Source organism: Oryza sativa, chromosome 9, assembly GCF_034140825.1.
Source record: "Oryza sativa Japonica Group chromosome 9, ASM3414082v1".
Lineage (NCBI taxonomy): Eukaryota > Viridiplantae > Streptophyta > Magnoliopsida > Poales > Poaceae > Oryza > Oryza sativa.
In genome coordinates, this window is record NC_089043.1 from 9363461 (window position 1) to 9379936 (window position 16476).

General features: G+C 41.1%; 1 protein-coding gene and 1 long non-coding RNA gene across 2 annotated transcripts; both read right to left on the minus strand.

Moving 5' to 3' along the window:
• Positions 1–7551: 7551 nt before the first annotated feature.
• Positions 7552–10787, minus strand: LOC107278904 (uncharacterized). The gene is made up of 5 exons (XR_010735227.1): positions 10672–10787; positions 10339–10585; positions 10159–10260; positions 9191–9253; positions 7552–7838 (listed from the first exon to the last, which is right to left on the minus strand). It is a non-coding gene; the product is annotated as an uncharacterized lncRNA (long non-coding RNA).
• Positions 10788–14371: 3584 nt separating this feature from the next.
• On the minus strand, positions 14372–16064 carry LOC112936436 (uncharacterized). The gene is made up of 3 exons (XM_026020391.1): positions 15196–16064; positions 14870–15020; positions 14372–14404 (listed from the first exon to the last, which is right to left on the minus strand). The coding sequence occupies exons 1-3, from the start codon at positions 16062–16064 to the stop codon at positions 14372–14374; spliced, it is 1053 nt and encodes a 350-aa protein (XP_025876176.1).
• Positions 16065–16476: the final 412 nt, after the last annotated feature.

A 16476-nucleotide genomic window follows, 5' to 3' on the forward strand; every position in this document is an offset into this window, starting at 1 on the left:
AGTCTCAAGATATACCGGTCCAGTTTTTCGGAGGTGTTCATAGTGTGTTTCCATAAAAAAGATCTTTGTTACGACAAGGCCCTAAATGGGCTAGTGGGCTACGTACTACAGTTAATTGTGAATTTCATATACCATTCGCAAAAAAAAACTATGATTTTGGTCATTATTTTGTGAAACCTAAAGGGATTGCGCTATCTTTATTTTGTGAAGTTACGATGTAGTTACAGTTTAGTTACAATATAATTATTATATTTGAACACTAAAAAACTTGCGACAAGTAGCATTTACTTTTAGGCCATATAAAGAGAAGCTAGTGAACATGGATGCAAATTGCGTCTATATATTCGGGTCCATCAAATTTGGACAGGAGAGGATTGGCAAAATAATCCACAGGAACAAGCATATATTCTTGCTAATAGTTCGTGTGAACTTGCTGCATCCGAGACAAGAATTGCGAAAACTGAAATGATCAATGCATATACCTTGCCGGCAAGGCAACTATACATCTTCTTAATGTCACTAGTAACCATGATGTGCATTGATATTCATCATGCAGAAACGTTCTATTTGTTGACAATTACATCCTTGATTTGAAAATGGTTCTCTTTCATCTAATGTGAGATGCACGTTCAGATGCAGGCCAATGAGATCTTACTATGTTCTGCTGGGTGCACGTCCAGTCACGGAGTGATGACTCAACCATGTGGGCTAGTAGTAGTGGTGAGAGTTCAAGTTTCAACTTCAACATCGACTGAGGTTGACTGGTTTAATTTGTATCAATCACATTTTTTTTACTACATGGAAATTTCACAATCAATGCAAAAAGGGATGACCTTATTATTCATTTACTTTTTCGCGGTTGCCCCACCTATACTCATAGTCTCGATCCCGGTCTTCAAGTAGCTAGAAGGGTTAATTTAGAGGTTGGACTGCATTTAGCACTTGAGTTTATAAGCAATTTTACGGTTATTGAGGAGGTACTATGAGGTACCAAAAATTTAGTATAAAATTTAGCATGATACCTCGTATTACCTAGGTACCAAATTTACAATAGAAAAAGTGGTACCTTATGGTATCTACTCCAGGACCGTAAAATTGCTCTTGATTTTATATGTTAGAGAACTCTTAATTAGGTAGGCATGTGGTACCATCCACGACGTCGATTTATGAGTCTGCAAAGATCTTTGTAAGTATGAAGTCATCCTAACAGATCCTATCTCTCAATAAAGCTTTTCCCGACACATAATTTGTCAGTATACGAGGTCTTTGCTAGCAGATTATTTGTAGTTAAGAAATTTGGGGAATGGGGCAGTGACACTTTTCTGGATCACAATTCAGATCCATCCATCTTGGCATCAACATCCTCAAATAACACGTTTTCATCCTAGAGAAAAATAGAAGGATACCCACTCTTAGCACATGATTGTGTATTTAATACCGACAAGTATGCCATGTCAATAGTGATTAATTTTCACATGGATCTTCTTGCGATACTACCGAGAGTGCCTTATAAATTAAAACCGCTTGTGAAAATTATGATTGTTAGTGCAGATTCCTACGAGAACCACATGTATTCTGAAAAATATGGGATAGAGATAGACATCATAATTAGATAAAATATTTTATTTAACATTAATTTAATTTTTTAAAAAATAACAATTACAACTTTGAATTTCTAAATAAGCATAACACATAGCAACGCCACCCAAATCCCACTTAGTGTAATTAATGACATTTCTCTCCTTTCTCATTAAGCCACATCACCTCAATTATTTCTAACCTTTGGAGTGATTGATCTACGGTTCAAATTATCTTCCTCCTTTTTCTTCTCTTATGATGTCATATCACCTAAGTTTTCTCTTTAGATGATTAATCTATATTATCTCATTTCTTTTCCTTCTCTCATTAATTGAGCCACATTATCTTAATTTTGCTTTTAAGTGATTAATCTATATATAATTTAGATTGTTATAGACCACACCATCTTAATTGTTTATATTTTTTTGGTTTAATAGTAGATAAAAGATGAGAATTATATAAAATATAAAAAGTTATGTCATCTAGCTATCTTATATGTTATTTCTCCTATTATCATTAAAAAACTCCCACAACAATGCTTGGGATTTCATCTTGTTGAGCATAAATCTAAGGCTCTTGATATAAATTTTGTAGTAGTTTCATATGAAACAATTGGAGAAAAAAACAATGTACCACATTAGCCTAAATTTACACTTCTTCCATTCCAAAATATATGGCGTTACTATTTTTTTTTTCAATGTTTCATAATTCAAGGCGAGCATGCATACATACATGTAATTAACTAGCACCACTCTCTCCCTTGAGTTTATTTTATTTTTAAATCCTCCATCCTCAAGATCTTAAATCACATTGGGTGCATACATTGTATTTGTTGAGGTGACAAATGAGGTGGTGATAATAATTCTTTTTTGGTTTTTGCGTTAGTGTTAGTTGTGTCTTAAATTTTGGGATGGAGGGAGGAAGAATATCTTCTGCAGAGCATTTCAAGTGACTCAGGCCCAACCCACCACCTTAATAGGTAACTCTAATGTAGACCATGTGTGCTGGTGACAATGTGCCTGATCAAAGTTAGGTATTTATGTCATATACAGGTACATAGACACACTTCCAGCTAATGAAACAACCATCCACAGAAGGCAAGTTCTCTTCCAAGTGTCAAGGATGTTAACTTGCCAAAGAAGCTCCCCTCTCATAGGAAACTAGGAAAGTGATCATGATCATACACCACCACCTCTCACAAAAGTTGCAAATGTGCCTCCTGCAACCAGCTAGTATGCAGTTCCAAGGATCAAGCAAGCATGCATGGACAGGGCATCCTATCACCATGGAACCATGGCCAAAAAGAAAGAGTGGCTATGATTGATTCCCTATACCAGGAACTGCCCCATGCAAGGGAAGAGAAGAAGCTTAATTCAAGCCAGCAGATCATGCAAGCTGCAGATTCATCTGCAGTGGTACTAGTGCTCACCTTTCACAGCTATGGTGGGAGACATCACTGCCCCCACCCCATCAGCTGATCAGCTCCACCACCAACACCACTACCACTACTTCTGCAGAACCAAATGGGCAGGGATATTCCATGTCACCTTCCACATCCCCAGGGGGCTCTCGTCTAGCTCCCCGATCGCGTTGTCGGCGACACCAAGAGGCGTAGGCCAAACAACAGCGACAACGATATGGCATTGCAGATTCCTCTTGTTTGATGTTGTCCCCTCTATGCTAGCTAGGTAGCCAGCCCTTTCCTCTACCTCCACTCTCTTATTCCCACACTTCTGCTTACACTTGATGTGTAGCAGGAAAGGAGGCTCCAATGGTCGTTGCCGATATCTTGTCCTAGGTTGAAAAGGGATTTTTTGGGTTCTAGGGTTGGACTTAGACCAATGTTGGTCATGATGCATTGATGATGGGTAATATAAGCTGCCGATCAGATTAGTTTTGACCTTGAGAAAATAACAAAAACTTGTGATAGGTGACTAACTTTAGATTTCAATGCAGGAATACATACGTAAAACTTGAAGGTGATGAGCCAAAGTATAAAGGCTGCAAAATTTGTCAAAGATGAAAGTGGTGAATTTCCACGCAGACTGATGGATCTGATCAATACTTATTGTGTACAAAATGCTTATGCAACAGAAGTAGTAGTTCTTTTAGAAATTTTCCTCGCTAAACATGTATAAGCATTTTTACCAACATGTGCATGGAGAAATTATCTTCTATGGTCCATTCCTCTATTATCTTCCATTGTGAAATTATCTTCCATTGTAGCCTAAAGCCGATGCGCAGATACATGCATGGTCATTTCTTGACACATAGAGACACAAAAAGAATAAATTCCTTGGAAAAAAATATTTTTCTTTTGCACCGGGAACGGGCCAGAGGTCCAGGGCACACAAGAAATATTCCTGTGCAAATGCACAGGTTAAATCAACAATTAATGTACCTAATCCTTTTTTTTCACCCAGCTTTTTCTGAAGCCATTTGCTGTGTGGTTGTGCACTTTGGAGGCCCATATGCAGTACATGTTTGTCGCTGTCTTTAGGGACACTTGCAGAAAGCTTTTGTGTACGATGGTAAGAGATAGTGGAACTTGCTTCAGACAGTGAGAAACGATATGCTCCCTGATTGGGCTTACAAGCTGTATACAAGCTTGTGCTGTCGATCAATCAATGGAATCTGGAATTTTTTTTATTTTTTTCCCCTCAATTGCTTTGCTTTTATACCTTGCATTTGGTGTTATATGTATGGTTTGATCTCCTCTATTCCTCTTGTCTCTGAGCATTTTGTGTCATGCATTGTTTTCAGAAAAATATGTGATCAGGAAACGGACAAGAGCTGAGCATTGCACGGGTTTGTTGGCGTTTTTTTGACCTATTGGTTAGGTCCAGGTAGTGTGTGACCTTTGATGTTTTCTTCACTTTATAATATGCATATGAATATTGAAGGTTGCTTAGGGCATGAGCAATAGATGCTACTCTTTAGAGTGGCCTTAATGTGCTATGTGGGCTCAAGCCACACATAGGTCACACCACCCATAATGAAGGTTGCTCTAAATACTTGTTGTGTTTCAGCTCCTAATTGTAAATGTATCAGCTCTTGTGATATTTCTTATTATCTAATCAATTGAAACCTTTATATTTTAGACCTAAAAACTAAAAACAATGTATGTATCTGGTGGAGAAACCATCATTCGTCGGTCGGCCGAATTCCATAATAATCCCGGTTGCAACAAAAACCGGGACTAAAGATGATCTTTAGTCCCGGTTAAAAAGGGTAACGGGCATATTTGATCTTTAGTCCCGGTTGGTAACACCAACCGGGACTAAAGATCATCTTTAGTCTCGGTTCAAATGCTGTCAGGGCTTGTCAGGCCCCCCCGGTATCTTTAGTCCCGGTTTTTAACACCAACCAGGACTAAAGATTGTAACTTTAGTCCCGGTTGGTGTTACCAACCGGGAGTAAAGATCCCGGCGATCTTTAGCCCCGGTTGTTAACACTAACTGGGACTAAAGTCCCATCCCTTTATATATGTCTTCTTCCTCCTCCAGCCCGAGCAAGCTTCAAAATTTCTTCAAAAAAGAGGGGAGGTCATGCCAAAATTTATAGTGAATTTATTTTGGTGATTATATACAAATCGGAGGTGCCTAAAAGGTTAGCAACTTCATCCTCCAATGTTTTTTTTTGTCATATTACATTTGGAGCTATGTTTTGCACACTTTTTTGTCTCCAAAATTTTGTTGTAAGTTGATGAGAGAGAAAATGTATATGGGGAAGAAAGAATATATATAAATTTAGTTTATTTGCTAAAGAAGGTTTTATAAAATAGTTGAGAAGGAAAATATAGTGAAAGTTAATCTTAAATAATAGAAAACAAACTAAAATGAAAATTAAAAGAAGTACAACATATTAATATTAGTTTAAAACTTTAGAAATAGTAAATAAGAATTATTTGGTGGAATATTTTATAATTTTTGTATGAATAATGATATGTCATTATTGTATGACTCTTGAAAGAGTTTGTAATTATTTTATCATTATTGTATGACTGTCATTTTTGTACGAATAATTATTTGTGTACGATTTTTTTTCATTTCATGTAGATAGATCGGCAATGGATGTACGCTGACCGGCGGTCCAAAGAGTTTATTGATGGCGTGCATTATTTTTTGAGAGTGGCCGAAGCTAACAGGCATAAGGGTTTTATTTGTTGTCCATGCAATAAGTGTAAGAATCAGGAGTATTCTGCATCCAGGACTATTCATTTCCACTTGTTTAAATCGGAGTTCATGCCAAGCTATAACTGTTAGACATCCCACGGAGAGCAAAGGGTTAAAATGGAAGAAGATGAAGTGGAAGACGACAATATTCCGGACTTTGCTCAGTACGCTAGATTTGAAGGAAATCAAACGGGCGAGGAGGAAAGGGATGCTGATGGTAACAACGTTGCGGATGATCTTGGTCAGATGTTGCAGGACGCCAAGGAGGACTGCGAAAGTGAAAAGGGGGCCCATAAATTGAACAAGATGTTAGAGGACCACAGAACGTCGTTGTACCCAGGTTGCGAGCAGGGGCACAAAAAGTTGGATACCACTCTGGAGTTCTTGCAATGGAAGGCAAAAAATGGTGTTAGTGACAAGGCAATTGGTGATTTATTGAAACTCGTCAAGAACGTTCTTCCGGAGGGAAACAAATTGTCCGAGACAACGTACGAGGCTAAGAAGATAGTCTGCCCTCTAGTACTAGAAGTTTAGAACATTCACGCATGTCCGAATGATTGTATCCTATATCGCGGTGAGGAGTACGAGAACCTAGAAGCATGCCCTGTTTGTAAAGCACAACAATACAAGATTAGACGAGATGATACAGGAGAAGTTGACGGGCAACTAACGAAGAAGAGAATTCCTGCGAGGTGATGTGGTATTTCCCTATAATACCACGGCTAAGGCGTTTGTTCAGGAACAAGGGGAATGCTAGAATGATGCGTTGGCACGCTGAAGAGCGTCAACAGGACGGGATGCTGAGGCACCCCGCCGATGGTTCGCAGTGGCGAAACATCGACAGAAAATTTAAAGACTTTGGAAAGGACGCACGTAACATACAGTTTGGTTTAAGTACGGATGACATGAATCCTTTTAGAGAGATGAGCAGTGGCCATAGCACTTGGCCCGTTACGATGTGTATCTACAACCTCCCCCCTTGGCTATGCATGAAGAGGAAGTATATAATGATGCCGATTATTATTCAAGGCCCCAAGCAACCTGGTAACAACATCGATGTGTACCTAAGATCACTGGTCGAAGATCTTAAACTGTTGTGGAAGAAGGAAGGTGTCCCCGTGTGGGACGAGGACAAACAGGAGGAGTTTAACCTACGAGCGCTGCTGTTCGTAACCATCAATGATTGGCCTGCACTTAGCAACCTATCCGGGAAGTCCAACAAGGGGTACAAGGCTTGCACTCACTATATGGATGAAACAGAAAGTACGTATCTTAAGCACTGTAGGAAGGTTGTGTACATGGGTCATCGTCGATTCCTTGCAGCGAACCACCCGGTATGGAAGAAAGGCAAGCACTTTGAACATACGTGGACCACCGTACGAAGCCAAAACATCGCCGCGGTAAAACAGTGTTTGCTATGGTGAAAGATCTTAAAGTAGTGTTTGGAAAGGGGCCTGGCAGCCAGCCTATAGAGAGCGAAGATGGTTACGCGGCGATGTGGAAAAAAAAACTCCATATTTTGGGAGTTACCCTATGTCGGAAGCACTCCGAACCCCTTAGTATATTTGAAGGATGAATAGCTAATCACAATTCTTCCATCAAACATATTAAGACATTCGACGCTCCGAGAGAAAAATATGTGAGACATTGCCGGGCCTTTAGCCTGCCAGTCAACTTCAGCCTGAGATGTGCCCGTCAAACCACTCGAAGGTGGCGACCAGATGTGTTACACAATCAGGAGACTTGACAAAAATGGCTAAAGATCCACAACATCTCAAATATCTTTAACTCATACTCATGTTTAATATGTCCCTAACAAAAGGAACACACTAAACACTTTCATCCAAGCACATGATATCTCAACATAGGGAGTTCTAAGTTCTAAGTTTTAGTTAGGATCATACAACTTATAACTTAGATACACATGGCCGATTGGCTGAATAGATAGGTTCGCGGAAGCATCTTCTACCCAAAAGATCTTTCATGCAACCGACTAGGATAGACCCTAGTAAGAACCATCCTGGAAGAAAGAAACTTCCCCAACGAAATCATCCTCCACAGGAGTGATCTCACCTGCAACCAATTCTAAACATGCAACAATACAACAATACAAGCAAGAGTCAGTACAATAAATTGTACTGGCAAGCACCAAGCAAGCCTAGTACTCTACATGCATGGCAAATTCAAAGTAAAGCTAACATGGGATAATTTTAGCATAAAGCAAATTTAGTTTGCAAAGAGCATTTCAAATTTCAGATTTATTTTCAAATAAATTTCAGCAAGCATACACTTAGCAATTGGGCACCAAATTAGATGATAAACACATATAACATAGCTCCTTATTGCCTTCCATGGCAGCAAGGATATAAACCACAAATCACATCACATTTTGAAGTTCAAATTCAGCTTTAGAAGAATAAAACACATGTCTAAACTCATGACATATTCACACGCCGCTCTTGACCATGAGCACGGCTAATCGATTAGTTTTAACTCTGCAGAGTACGTACACTTTACCCACATGATGCGAAATAATAATCATGCAAAAGCATGGCACGCGATACATAAGTACCCGATTTATTACTCACAACAAAGCCCTTCCAAGATTCATGATTTAGCCTTACACCAGCACGATACGTGTTACTCCATCCTAAGCCATACTCGATATATGACCTAGAACCGTTAAGTGGCGGGCCCACGCCTTAAACTTAACGCCGTGGTGGCGGACGCAACGGGAACCCACCCACGTGGCACAATACCGTTGTATTGGACAGACTTAGTCACCTAAACTACCACGTCGGGGTAAATAGGAAGTTCCTCTGAATCAACGACTAATTCCTCAGAATTATCGACTAACTCATACACACCGGCCTACCAGAATGTAAGGCTAAATCATAAATAATTTACTAAGCTTGGGCTATCCCATACTAGCACATGTGGTTGTACTGTATACGAAATGAATTGACGCTGAGTGAAGTCCTTAGGTCGGTTTGGGCACACTCTCCCCCTATCAGTACACAACTAAACACAATATGTGTACCACATGCGGCCCAAACCTAAAATCCACATTTTCCAACATTTTATTTAACAAATATCACATTTTATCATTTTAATCCAGATCATAAAATAAATCATTTAATATATGTAATTGAGCCCAAATGGTAAGTAAACTCATCACTAAGCATGGCTGAGCATTTTTATAGACTTGCTATCTCAAACATCATTCTTAATGTGACACAATGGATTGTTCCTAAGGTTTTGGAATAATGGTTAAGGTCTTTTGTGGAGTTCAGGTGATAATGCAAGTTAAGGAGTTGATCTAACAAATTTTACAAGATTTTAATGGATTAGTGTACAATAGACATGCATATTTTGCAAACTTTTCAAAAACATCCAAATCATAGGTTCAATGTGATCAAAGAAGGGAGGTGGCTTGCCTTGCTCTTCCACTCCTTGCTCAGCTACAAAGTAGGCCTCCTCGAGACTCGGCTGCGAATCGTCTAAACATACATATGCAAAAATTTAAAATTTAAACATACATAAAAATCCAACATGCTCTAAAATGAATGCTTTTTTTTATGGAGTTGGTGTGCTCTGTGTTAGTTTGATTTTCAGTGAAAGAAACTTCAATCTAACAGTTTACATTCAAAGTTACAGATTTTTTTTTAAAGTGTTTACATGTTAATTATGGTCCTAAATGCATTTCGAATTATTGAGACATAAATCTTTATGATTCTGTTAAGTCAAACATTTTTATGATGCAAAGCATGAAAATATGATTCCAACATAATTTAGTTTGCAATTTTTAGAGTCAGGATGAATTTTCTACCACTTTCTAAAGTTCTGACATTTTTCAGTTGATAGGAAATTAGTTTTTGTATTTTCTCAAATTTTCATACATCATTTTCCTTTCTCAGGTCCACCAGACAGAGACTAACATTTTGCGCAAAAGCTCCTGGGTTCTCAGGAAATAGATCCCGCAGCCCCTAGCACGTGTTCCAGGATTTTATTCAAAATGGGACTTGAGTTCTATGTTATTTACAGATTAGTGCACGACCCCATATGTAAGTGATTGCTCGGGCTGCTAATACATCCCTGGGAGTCTTTAAATTTCAAAAGCCATGCCCTTGCTCTGGACAGAACAGAGCAGCAGCACAGCCACGAACTTCACAGTATCACCAGCGGCGAACAGCGGCGATTCAGCTCAAGCTCCCAAAACAAAAAGTGTAGAGAACAACCGTACGAACCTATTGGTGTTTTTCTTGCAAGCCTTGGTGCTCTATAGCGGCTGTCAGGGTGTTAGAAGCGGCGGCTAAGCTCGGCTTGCACATGCATGTGAGTTTTGAGGCTCGATCTAATCGTGCATGCGTATGGTAAGGACTCTAGGGACTACTAGGAGGCTCACCAAGAAGCAAACGCAGCTCAGCGAAGTCTTGGCGACGGTGTACTGGTTCGGCGACGGCGCGGCTGCTACGGTCGTCGTCGACGGCGTATCCCCAGGCTTCTACTGCAAAGAGAGGAAGCATGCCTCTGTTTAGATCAGCACAAGGTAGCTCTAGGCGGAAAATATTGCGCCGAAGCTCACCAGAGAAGGAGAAAGAAAGGAATGGCGTCGGCGGCTGGGATTGGAGAAGAAGAAGAGGATCTCCCACTGTGGTCCACCTCGCGTCGATTCCTTCGGGATTCTTGATCTACAGGTGTTGATGAAGCTCGTGACGAAGTGGCTCAGCCTGTAACGAACTATGGAAGCCGGGCGACGAGCAAAGGCGAAGCAGCGGCGTCCAGAGCGCGACGGTGTTCCGATTTGACGCGGTCACGTTCCCGGAGATTGGCTGCACCAAATGAGGTGTTCTTGGTGGTGTTAGAGACGGCATTGAGAGGGGATTACAGAACGCATATTGAACGGAAATGGGCTCACCGGATTGCGACGGAGTCGAGGACTTATCTCGCCGGCGCCGGAGATGGCGCCTCCGTTCCCGGCGAATCCGAGGCGGGGTACCTCGGTTCTTCCGCGAAACGAGACAAGGGCGAGAGGGAGAGAAAGTTGGTCGGCCGGTCGGGTTAAGTATGGTCGCCGGCGGAGATGGACAGGAGGAGCTCGCCCTCTCCCGTGCTCGACGCGTGCTCACACGCGTGGCATGCGAGTTCAGGCAGTGGGCCCGTGTGGAGAGGAATGTGAGGCTGACAATGGGGTCCCGCCATGCAGCCCTGGCCCACATGGCAGCGACTAGTGAGAGAGAAGGAGAGGAGATCTAGGTTTTGGCCAAGTCTGGAACAGAGGTGGAATTCCATCTTTGGGTTAGTTTAAAATTAGTTCCAGGCAGAGTTAGAGCTAGTGACCAAAGGCAAAGTTGTAAAGCAATGATTGAACTACAGTTTGGATCGAGTTTTACAGCCTAGGAGTTCAAGATCCAATTTTGGCAGAGTGTCAAAGAGTGCTCCAGAGAATCTGTCAAAATCCTGTGCTTAAGTGTTTAGAGAGTTGTTTGGTTGATCTAATGAGTTGATAAGCTAAATTAAAATCCGCATTTAGTTTCTAAGGTCAGCAAGAAGTTACCACAAATTCTTCCCAGATTTTTGAGTTGTTCCAAGAATTTTTCTTTGATCCATTGGTTTTAGTTAAATATGAACATGATCCTATAAAGCATATGCATACACCACAAAATGCACAAACAAGCAAGCATATAAGTTTTAAACAAAAGTTTTATTTATTTTACTTCTTCCACCATTTCCATGTTTTCCAAACACCCAAAGTCATGGTATGTGACAGCCTACCCCCCTTACAAAAGAATCTCGACCCCGAGATTCGTCATTCTAGAAGAAACTAGGGAATTCGGCCTTAAGTCGGTCCTCTCGTTCCCATGTGGCTTCATCCGCAGTATGATTGCTCCATTGTACTCGAAGTATCTTGATGGAGCTTTTGCGGGTACGCCGTTCACTTTCTTCGAGAATACGAATTGGGTATTCTTGATAGGAGAGATTTGGCTTTAGATTAATGTCTTCAAGTGAGGTGTGCTCAATCGGAGTTCGAAGACATTTCTTAAGTTGAGAAACATGGAATACATCATGTATATTAGACAACTGAAATGGCAATTCCAATTGATAGGCTACTTGTCCACGCTTAGATATTATTTGGTATGGCCCAATATATCGTGGAGCAAGCTTGCCATGAATTTGGAATCGTTGAGTACCTCTCATGGGTGATACTTTAAGATAGACATGGTCACCAACATCAAAACTTAGCTCTCGTCGACGACGATCAGAGTAGCTCTTTTGACGAGTTTGAGCTTCTTTTAATCGGTCCCGAATAAGAGTGACATTCTTTTCAGCTTCATTAATGATAGCAGGTCCAAAGAATTGTCTTTCTCCTACTTCGGACCAATAAAGAGGAGTCCTACATTTTCTCCCATAAAGAGCTTCAAATGGTGACATTTGGATACTTGATTGAAAGCTATTGTTGTAGGAGAATTCAGCAAAAGATAGACATTTCTCCCAGTTAGTGTTATGTTCAAGCACACAAGCTCGGAGCATGTCTTCAAGTATTTGGTTTGTTCTTTCCACTTGACCTCCTGTTTGTGGATGAAAGGCGGTGCTGAGGAACAATTTGGTTCCGAGAAGTTCATGTAAATTTTTCCAAAATCTGGATGTAAATTGTGTTCCTCGATCGGATACTATGACTTTTGGTACGCCATGAAGCCTTACAATATGAGTCAAATATAACTCTGCTAGCTTGGCTCCACCATAAGTCACATGCACCGGAATGAAGTGAGCCACTTTAGTCAGTCGATCCATAATAACCCATATAGAATCATGTCCATTGGGTGTTTTAGGAAGACCGGTAATAAAATCCATTCCAACTTCATCAAATTTCCATTCAGGTACTTGCAAAGGTTGGAGTAGCCCAGCGGGTCGTTGATGTTCAGCTTTGACACGTTGGCACACGTCGCAAATTGCAACATATGCTGCTATGTCACGCCTCAGGCTAGGCCACCAATATTGAGTGCGAATATCCTGGTACATCTTAGTGCAACCCGGATGGATAGACAAAGGTGTTTGATGTGCTTCATCAAGAATGGTTTCTCGAAGGTGTTGATTATTGGGAACAAAGATTCGTTTGCCAAGCATAACCATACCATCAGAATTAAGAGTGTATATAGATTGTGGCTTTGAATTGATTTCTTTCATAATTTCAGCTACTTCCTCATCAATGGACTGAGCAGCTTTAATTTGAGAATAGAGAGTAGGTTGTAATGCTAGTGCAGCAACATAACCATCCTCTACCAATCCCAAATTCAATTTCTGAAATTCAGAGGACAACGATGGCTGATTTATTGTCTCAATAACGGCAAGGTGATGTAGCTTCCGGCTTAAAGTATCAGCTACTACATTTGCTTTACCGGGATGATAATGAATACCGAGATCATAATCTTTAATGAGTTCTAACCATCTTCTTTGCCTTAGGTTCAGATCTGGTTGGGTAAAGAAATATTTCAAACTCTTATGATCGGTAAAGATTTCGCACCGATTACTGACCAAATAATGGCGCCAAATCTTTAGAGCATGCACCACAGCTGCTAGCTGTAAGTCATGAGTTGGATAATTGATCTCGTGTGGTCGTAACTGACGAGAAGCATAAGCCACTACTTTTCCTTCTTGCATCAGTACACAACCGAGACCATGATGTGAGGCATCGCAGTAAACATGAAAAGGTTTAAGAACATCAGGCATCACTAGCACTGGGGCTGTTGTGAGCCTTCTTTTAAGTTCATGAAAACTTGTTTCACATGCCTCAGACCATATGAATTTATTTTCTTTTTTAAGAAGTTGAGTCAAGGGTCTAGCAATTTTGGAGAAATTTTCAATGAAACGACGGTAGTAACCAGCTAGTCCAAGAAAACTTCTAATTTCAGGAACATTTTGTGGTTGCTTCCAATTAAGTACGTTCTGTACATTTCTTGGATTCACAGCAATACCACCTTCAGAAAGTACATGACCAAGAAATTCAACTTCTTTTAACCAAAATTCACATTTTGAGAATTTGGCATAAAGTTGATGCTCACGGAGTTTATCGAGTACCATACGTAAATGTTGCGCATGTTCCTCTTCACTCTTGGAGTAGATGAGTATATCATCAATGAATACCACCACAAATTTATCAAGATATTCCATGAAGATTTTATTCATCATATTCATGAAAGAAGCAGGAGCATTGGTTAATCCAAAAGAGACTACGGTGTATTCAAATAAACCGTAGCGAGTTGTGAATGCGGTTTTAGGAATGTCCTCCGGTCTGATTTTAAGCTGAAAATATCCCAATCTAAGATCAATTTTTGAGAAGACACGAGCTCCGGTTAACTGATCAAATAAATCATCGATCCTAGGAAGAGGATATTTATTTTTGATGGTGACTTCATTCAGAGGTCGATAATCCACGCACATTCGCATGGTTCCATCTTTCTTTGGTACAAACAACACTGGACAGCCCCAAGGAGATGAACTAGGACGAATGAAACCTTTAGCCAATTGCTCATTGAGTTTCTTCTTTAATTCCATCAAATTTTCAGAAGTCATTCGATATGGCCTTTTGGCTATAGGTGCTGTCCCAGGGATTAAATCTATCACAAATTCAATGTCACGATCTGGAGGCATCCCTGGTAATTCGTCAGGAAACACATCGGAATATTCATTCACGATGGGTACTGATTTTAACTCCGGTATAGAGAGAGATTGTATAGAGGGTTGATTTGAAGTGGAGGTTTGTTCAAAGGTAAACCTAACAAATTGACCATCGGTGCTACGAAGAGTTACAGTTCTATGAGCACAATCAATGGTTCCCTCATGTTTAGTTAACCAATCCATCCCAAGAATGACATCTAGGCCCAAGGTGTCTAATAATATGAGGTTAGCTTTAAACTTTACCCCGTCTATTATAAGTTCTACACCTTTGCATAGAAGTTTGGTGACCATGGTGGATCCAGGAGATTGGATGCGCATAGCATCGCTAAGAAATTCTGTTTTCAAGTCAAGTTGTTTTGCTTTCAAGGTTGACATGAATGAATGAGTTGCACCGGAATCAAAAAGAACTGTTAAGGGAATGGAGTGCACAAGAAATGTACCAAGTACGACACCAGGTGCGTCGGTTGCTTCTTCTGCAGTGACATGGTTGAGCCGGCCCCTTCCAAAAGTTGGAGCTGGCTTGGGAACAGCAGGAGCTCCACGCTGTCCAGGCTGAACTTGAGGAGGACCACGAGGCTGCTGCGGTGCTCCCTGCGAGTACGGTCCGGATGTTCCAGTCTTCGGATAAGGACAGCTAGGAGAATAATGCCCCTTCTTGCCGCAATTGTAGCAGGTGACATTGGCATTACGAGATGCATCTCCCGCAGCTTGAACTGCGCGAGGAACTTGACGAACTAACTGAGTTTGCGGACGTGGAGGCACATACATCTGCCGAGGTGGCTGAGGTGCCATAGGACGAACCGCAGGAGATGGAGCAAGACGAGGCCGAGTGGAACTGCTGCTGCCAGCAAATTTCTTTGCAGCCCACTTACGCTTACGGTCTTCAACCACTTCCTTTTCACTTGATTCAACACGAAGGGCAACCAGTGTCTTCATGCTGGTGATTTCATGAGCAGCAAGAGCATGCTTGAGTTCAGGTGCAAGACGATCTCTGCATAGCTCAACCTTCTTTGTTTCAGTGTTCAAGTCAGAAGCGGCATATCTACCCAGATAATTGAAGCGTTCCATGAACTCCATGAAGGGCATGTTTCCTTGCTTCAAGTTAAGAAATTCTTTCTTTTTGATTTCCATGAGACCAGCAGGGATGTGAGCAGACCTGAATCCCTCACGGAAAACAGTCCAAGTGATTGGCTCGTCAGGAGGAATGAGAGTCTTGTATGTCTCCCACCAAGCAGCTGCTGCACCTTGCAGGTAGTAAGCAGCAAAGGTAGCCTTCTCTACAGGATCACACCGGCAAAGGTTCAGCTTGATTTCAATATCACGAAGCCAATCATCTGCTGCGAGTGGATCAGCCGCAGAGGAGAAATGAGGTGGATGTGTTCGTTGAACATCTGCTAGCTTGGAGGGTGCTTGATTGGCCTGCTGTGCCATGGCAGCCCCCATGTTTTCAGAGTTCGCTACCATCCTTTCAAAAAGTCGGTTCTGATTAGCCAGGAGTTGAGCAAGAGATGGTTCATCATCATGCTGTTCTGCAGTGGCAGCACGGCGACTACCCCCGGCACGTCCAGAAGAATATGGGCCAGTGCGAGGCTGACTCGCTCCCTCACCATTGGCATCATCAGTAAGAGCAGCCATAGAGCGAGTATGTGTCATCCTGCACTCAAAGTACAAAAGTACATGAGCTGCTTGAGCATAGAATTGGCATATACATTACCCTAAATAGGTAGCATACAGGAATGATTTCTTATAGCCGAATTTACAAGTCATCCATCATATATTTGCATGAAACAAATTTCTGGACAGCAAGCAATCCATTCCAAAAGGAGCATAAGTTCATTCCAGTACATTAGTTTTAAAGGATCTAAGTGATCACAGATACATAGGAGTGGATAATGGTCATAAGAAACCAAGTTCATGCCTTGGTGTTACAAAATTTTGACCGTTAAAAAGATTACATATTAGGGTGTCATCTCATACATCTTAAAGAAAAGAAATGAAAGTTACACCCCATACATATTCTTTTTTTCCAGTACACCATTCTATGGAA

Coding starts and splice junctions, on each gene's coding strand:
- LOC112936436 (XM_026020391.1), bottom strand. CDS start 16,064: ATGGCTGCTCTTACTGATGATGCCAATGGTGAGGGAGCGAGTCAGCCT. Junction 15,021..15,195: donor CCTCAGCCACCTCGGCAGAT/GTATGTGCCTCC, acceptor CCGTACTCGCAG/GGAGCACCGCAGCAGCCTCG. Junction 14,405..14,869: donor CGCACCTGGTGTCGTACTTG/GTACATTTCTTG, acceptor ACGAATTACCAG/GGATGCCTCCAGATCGTGAC.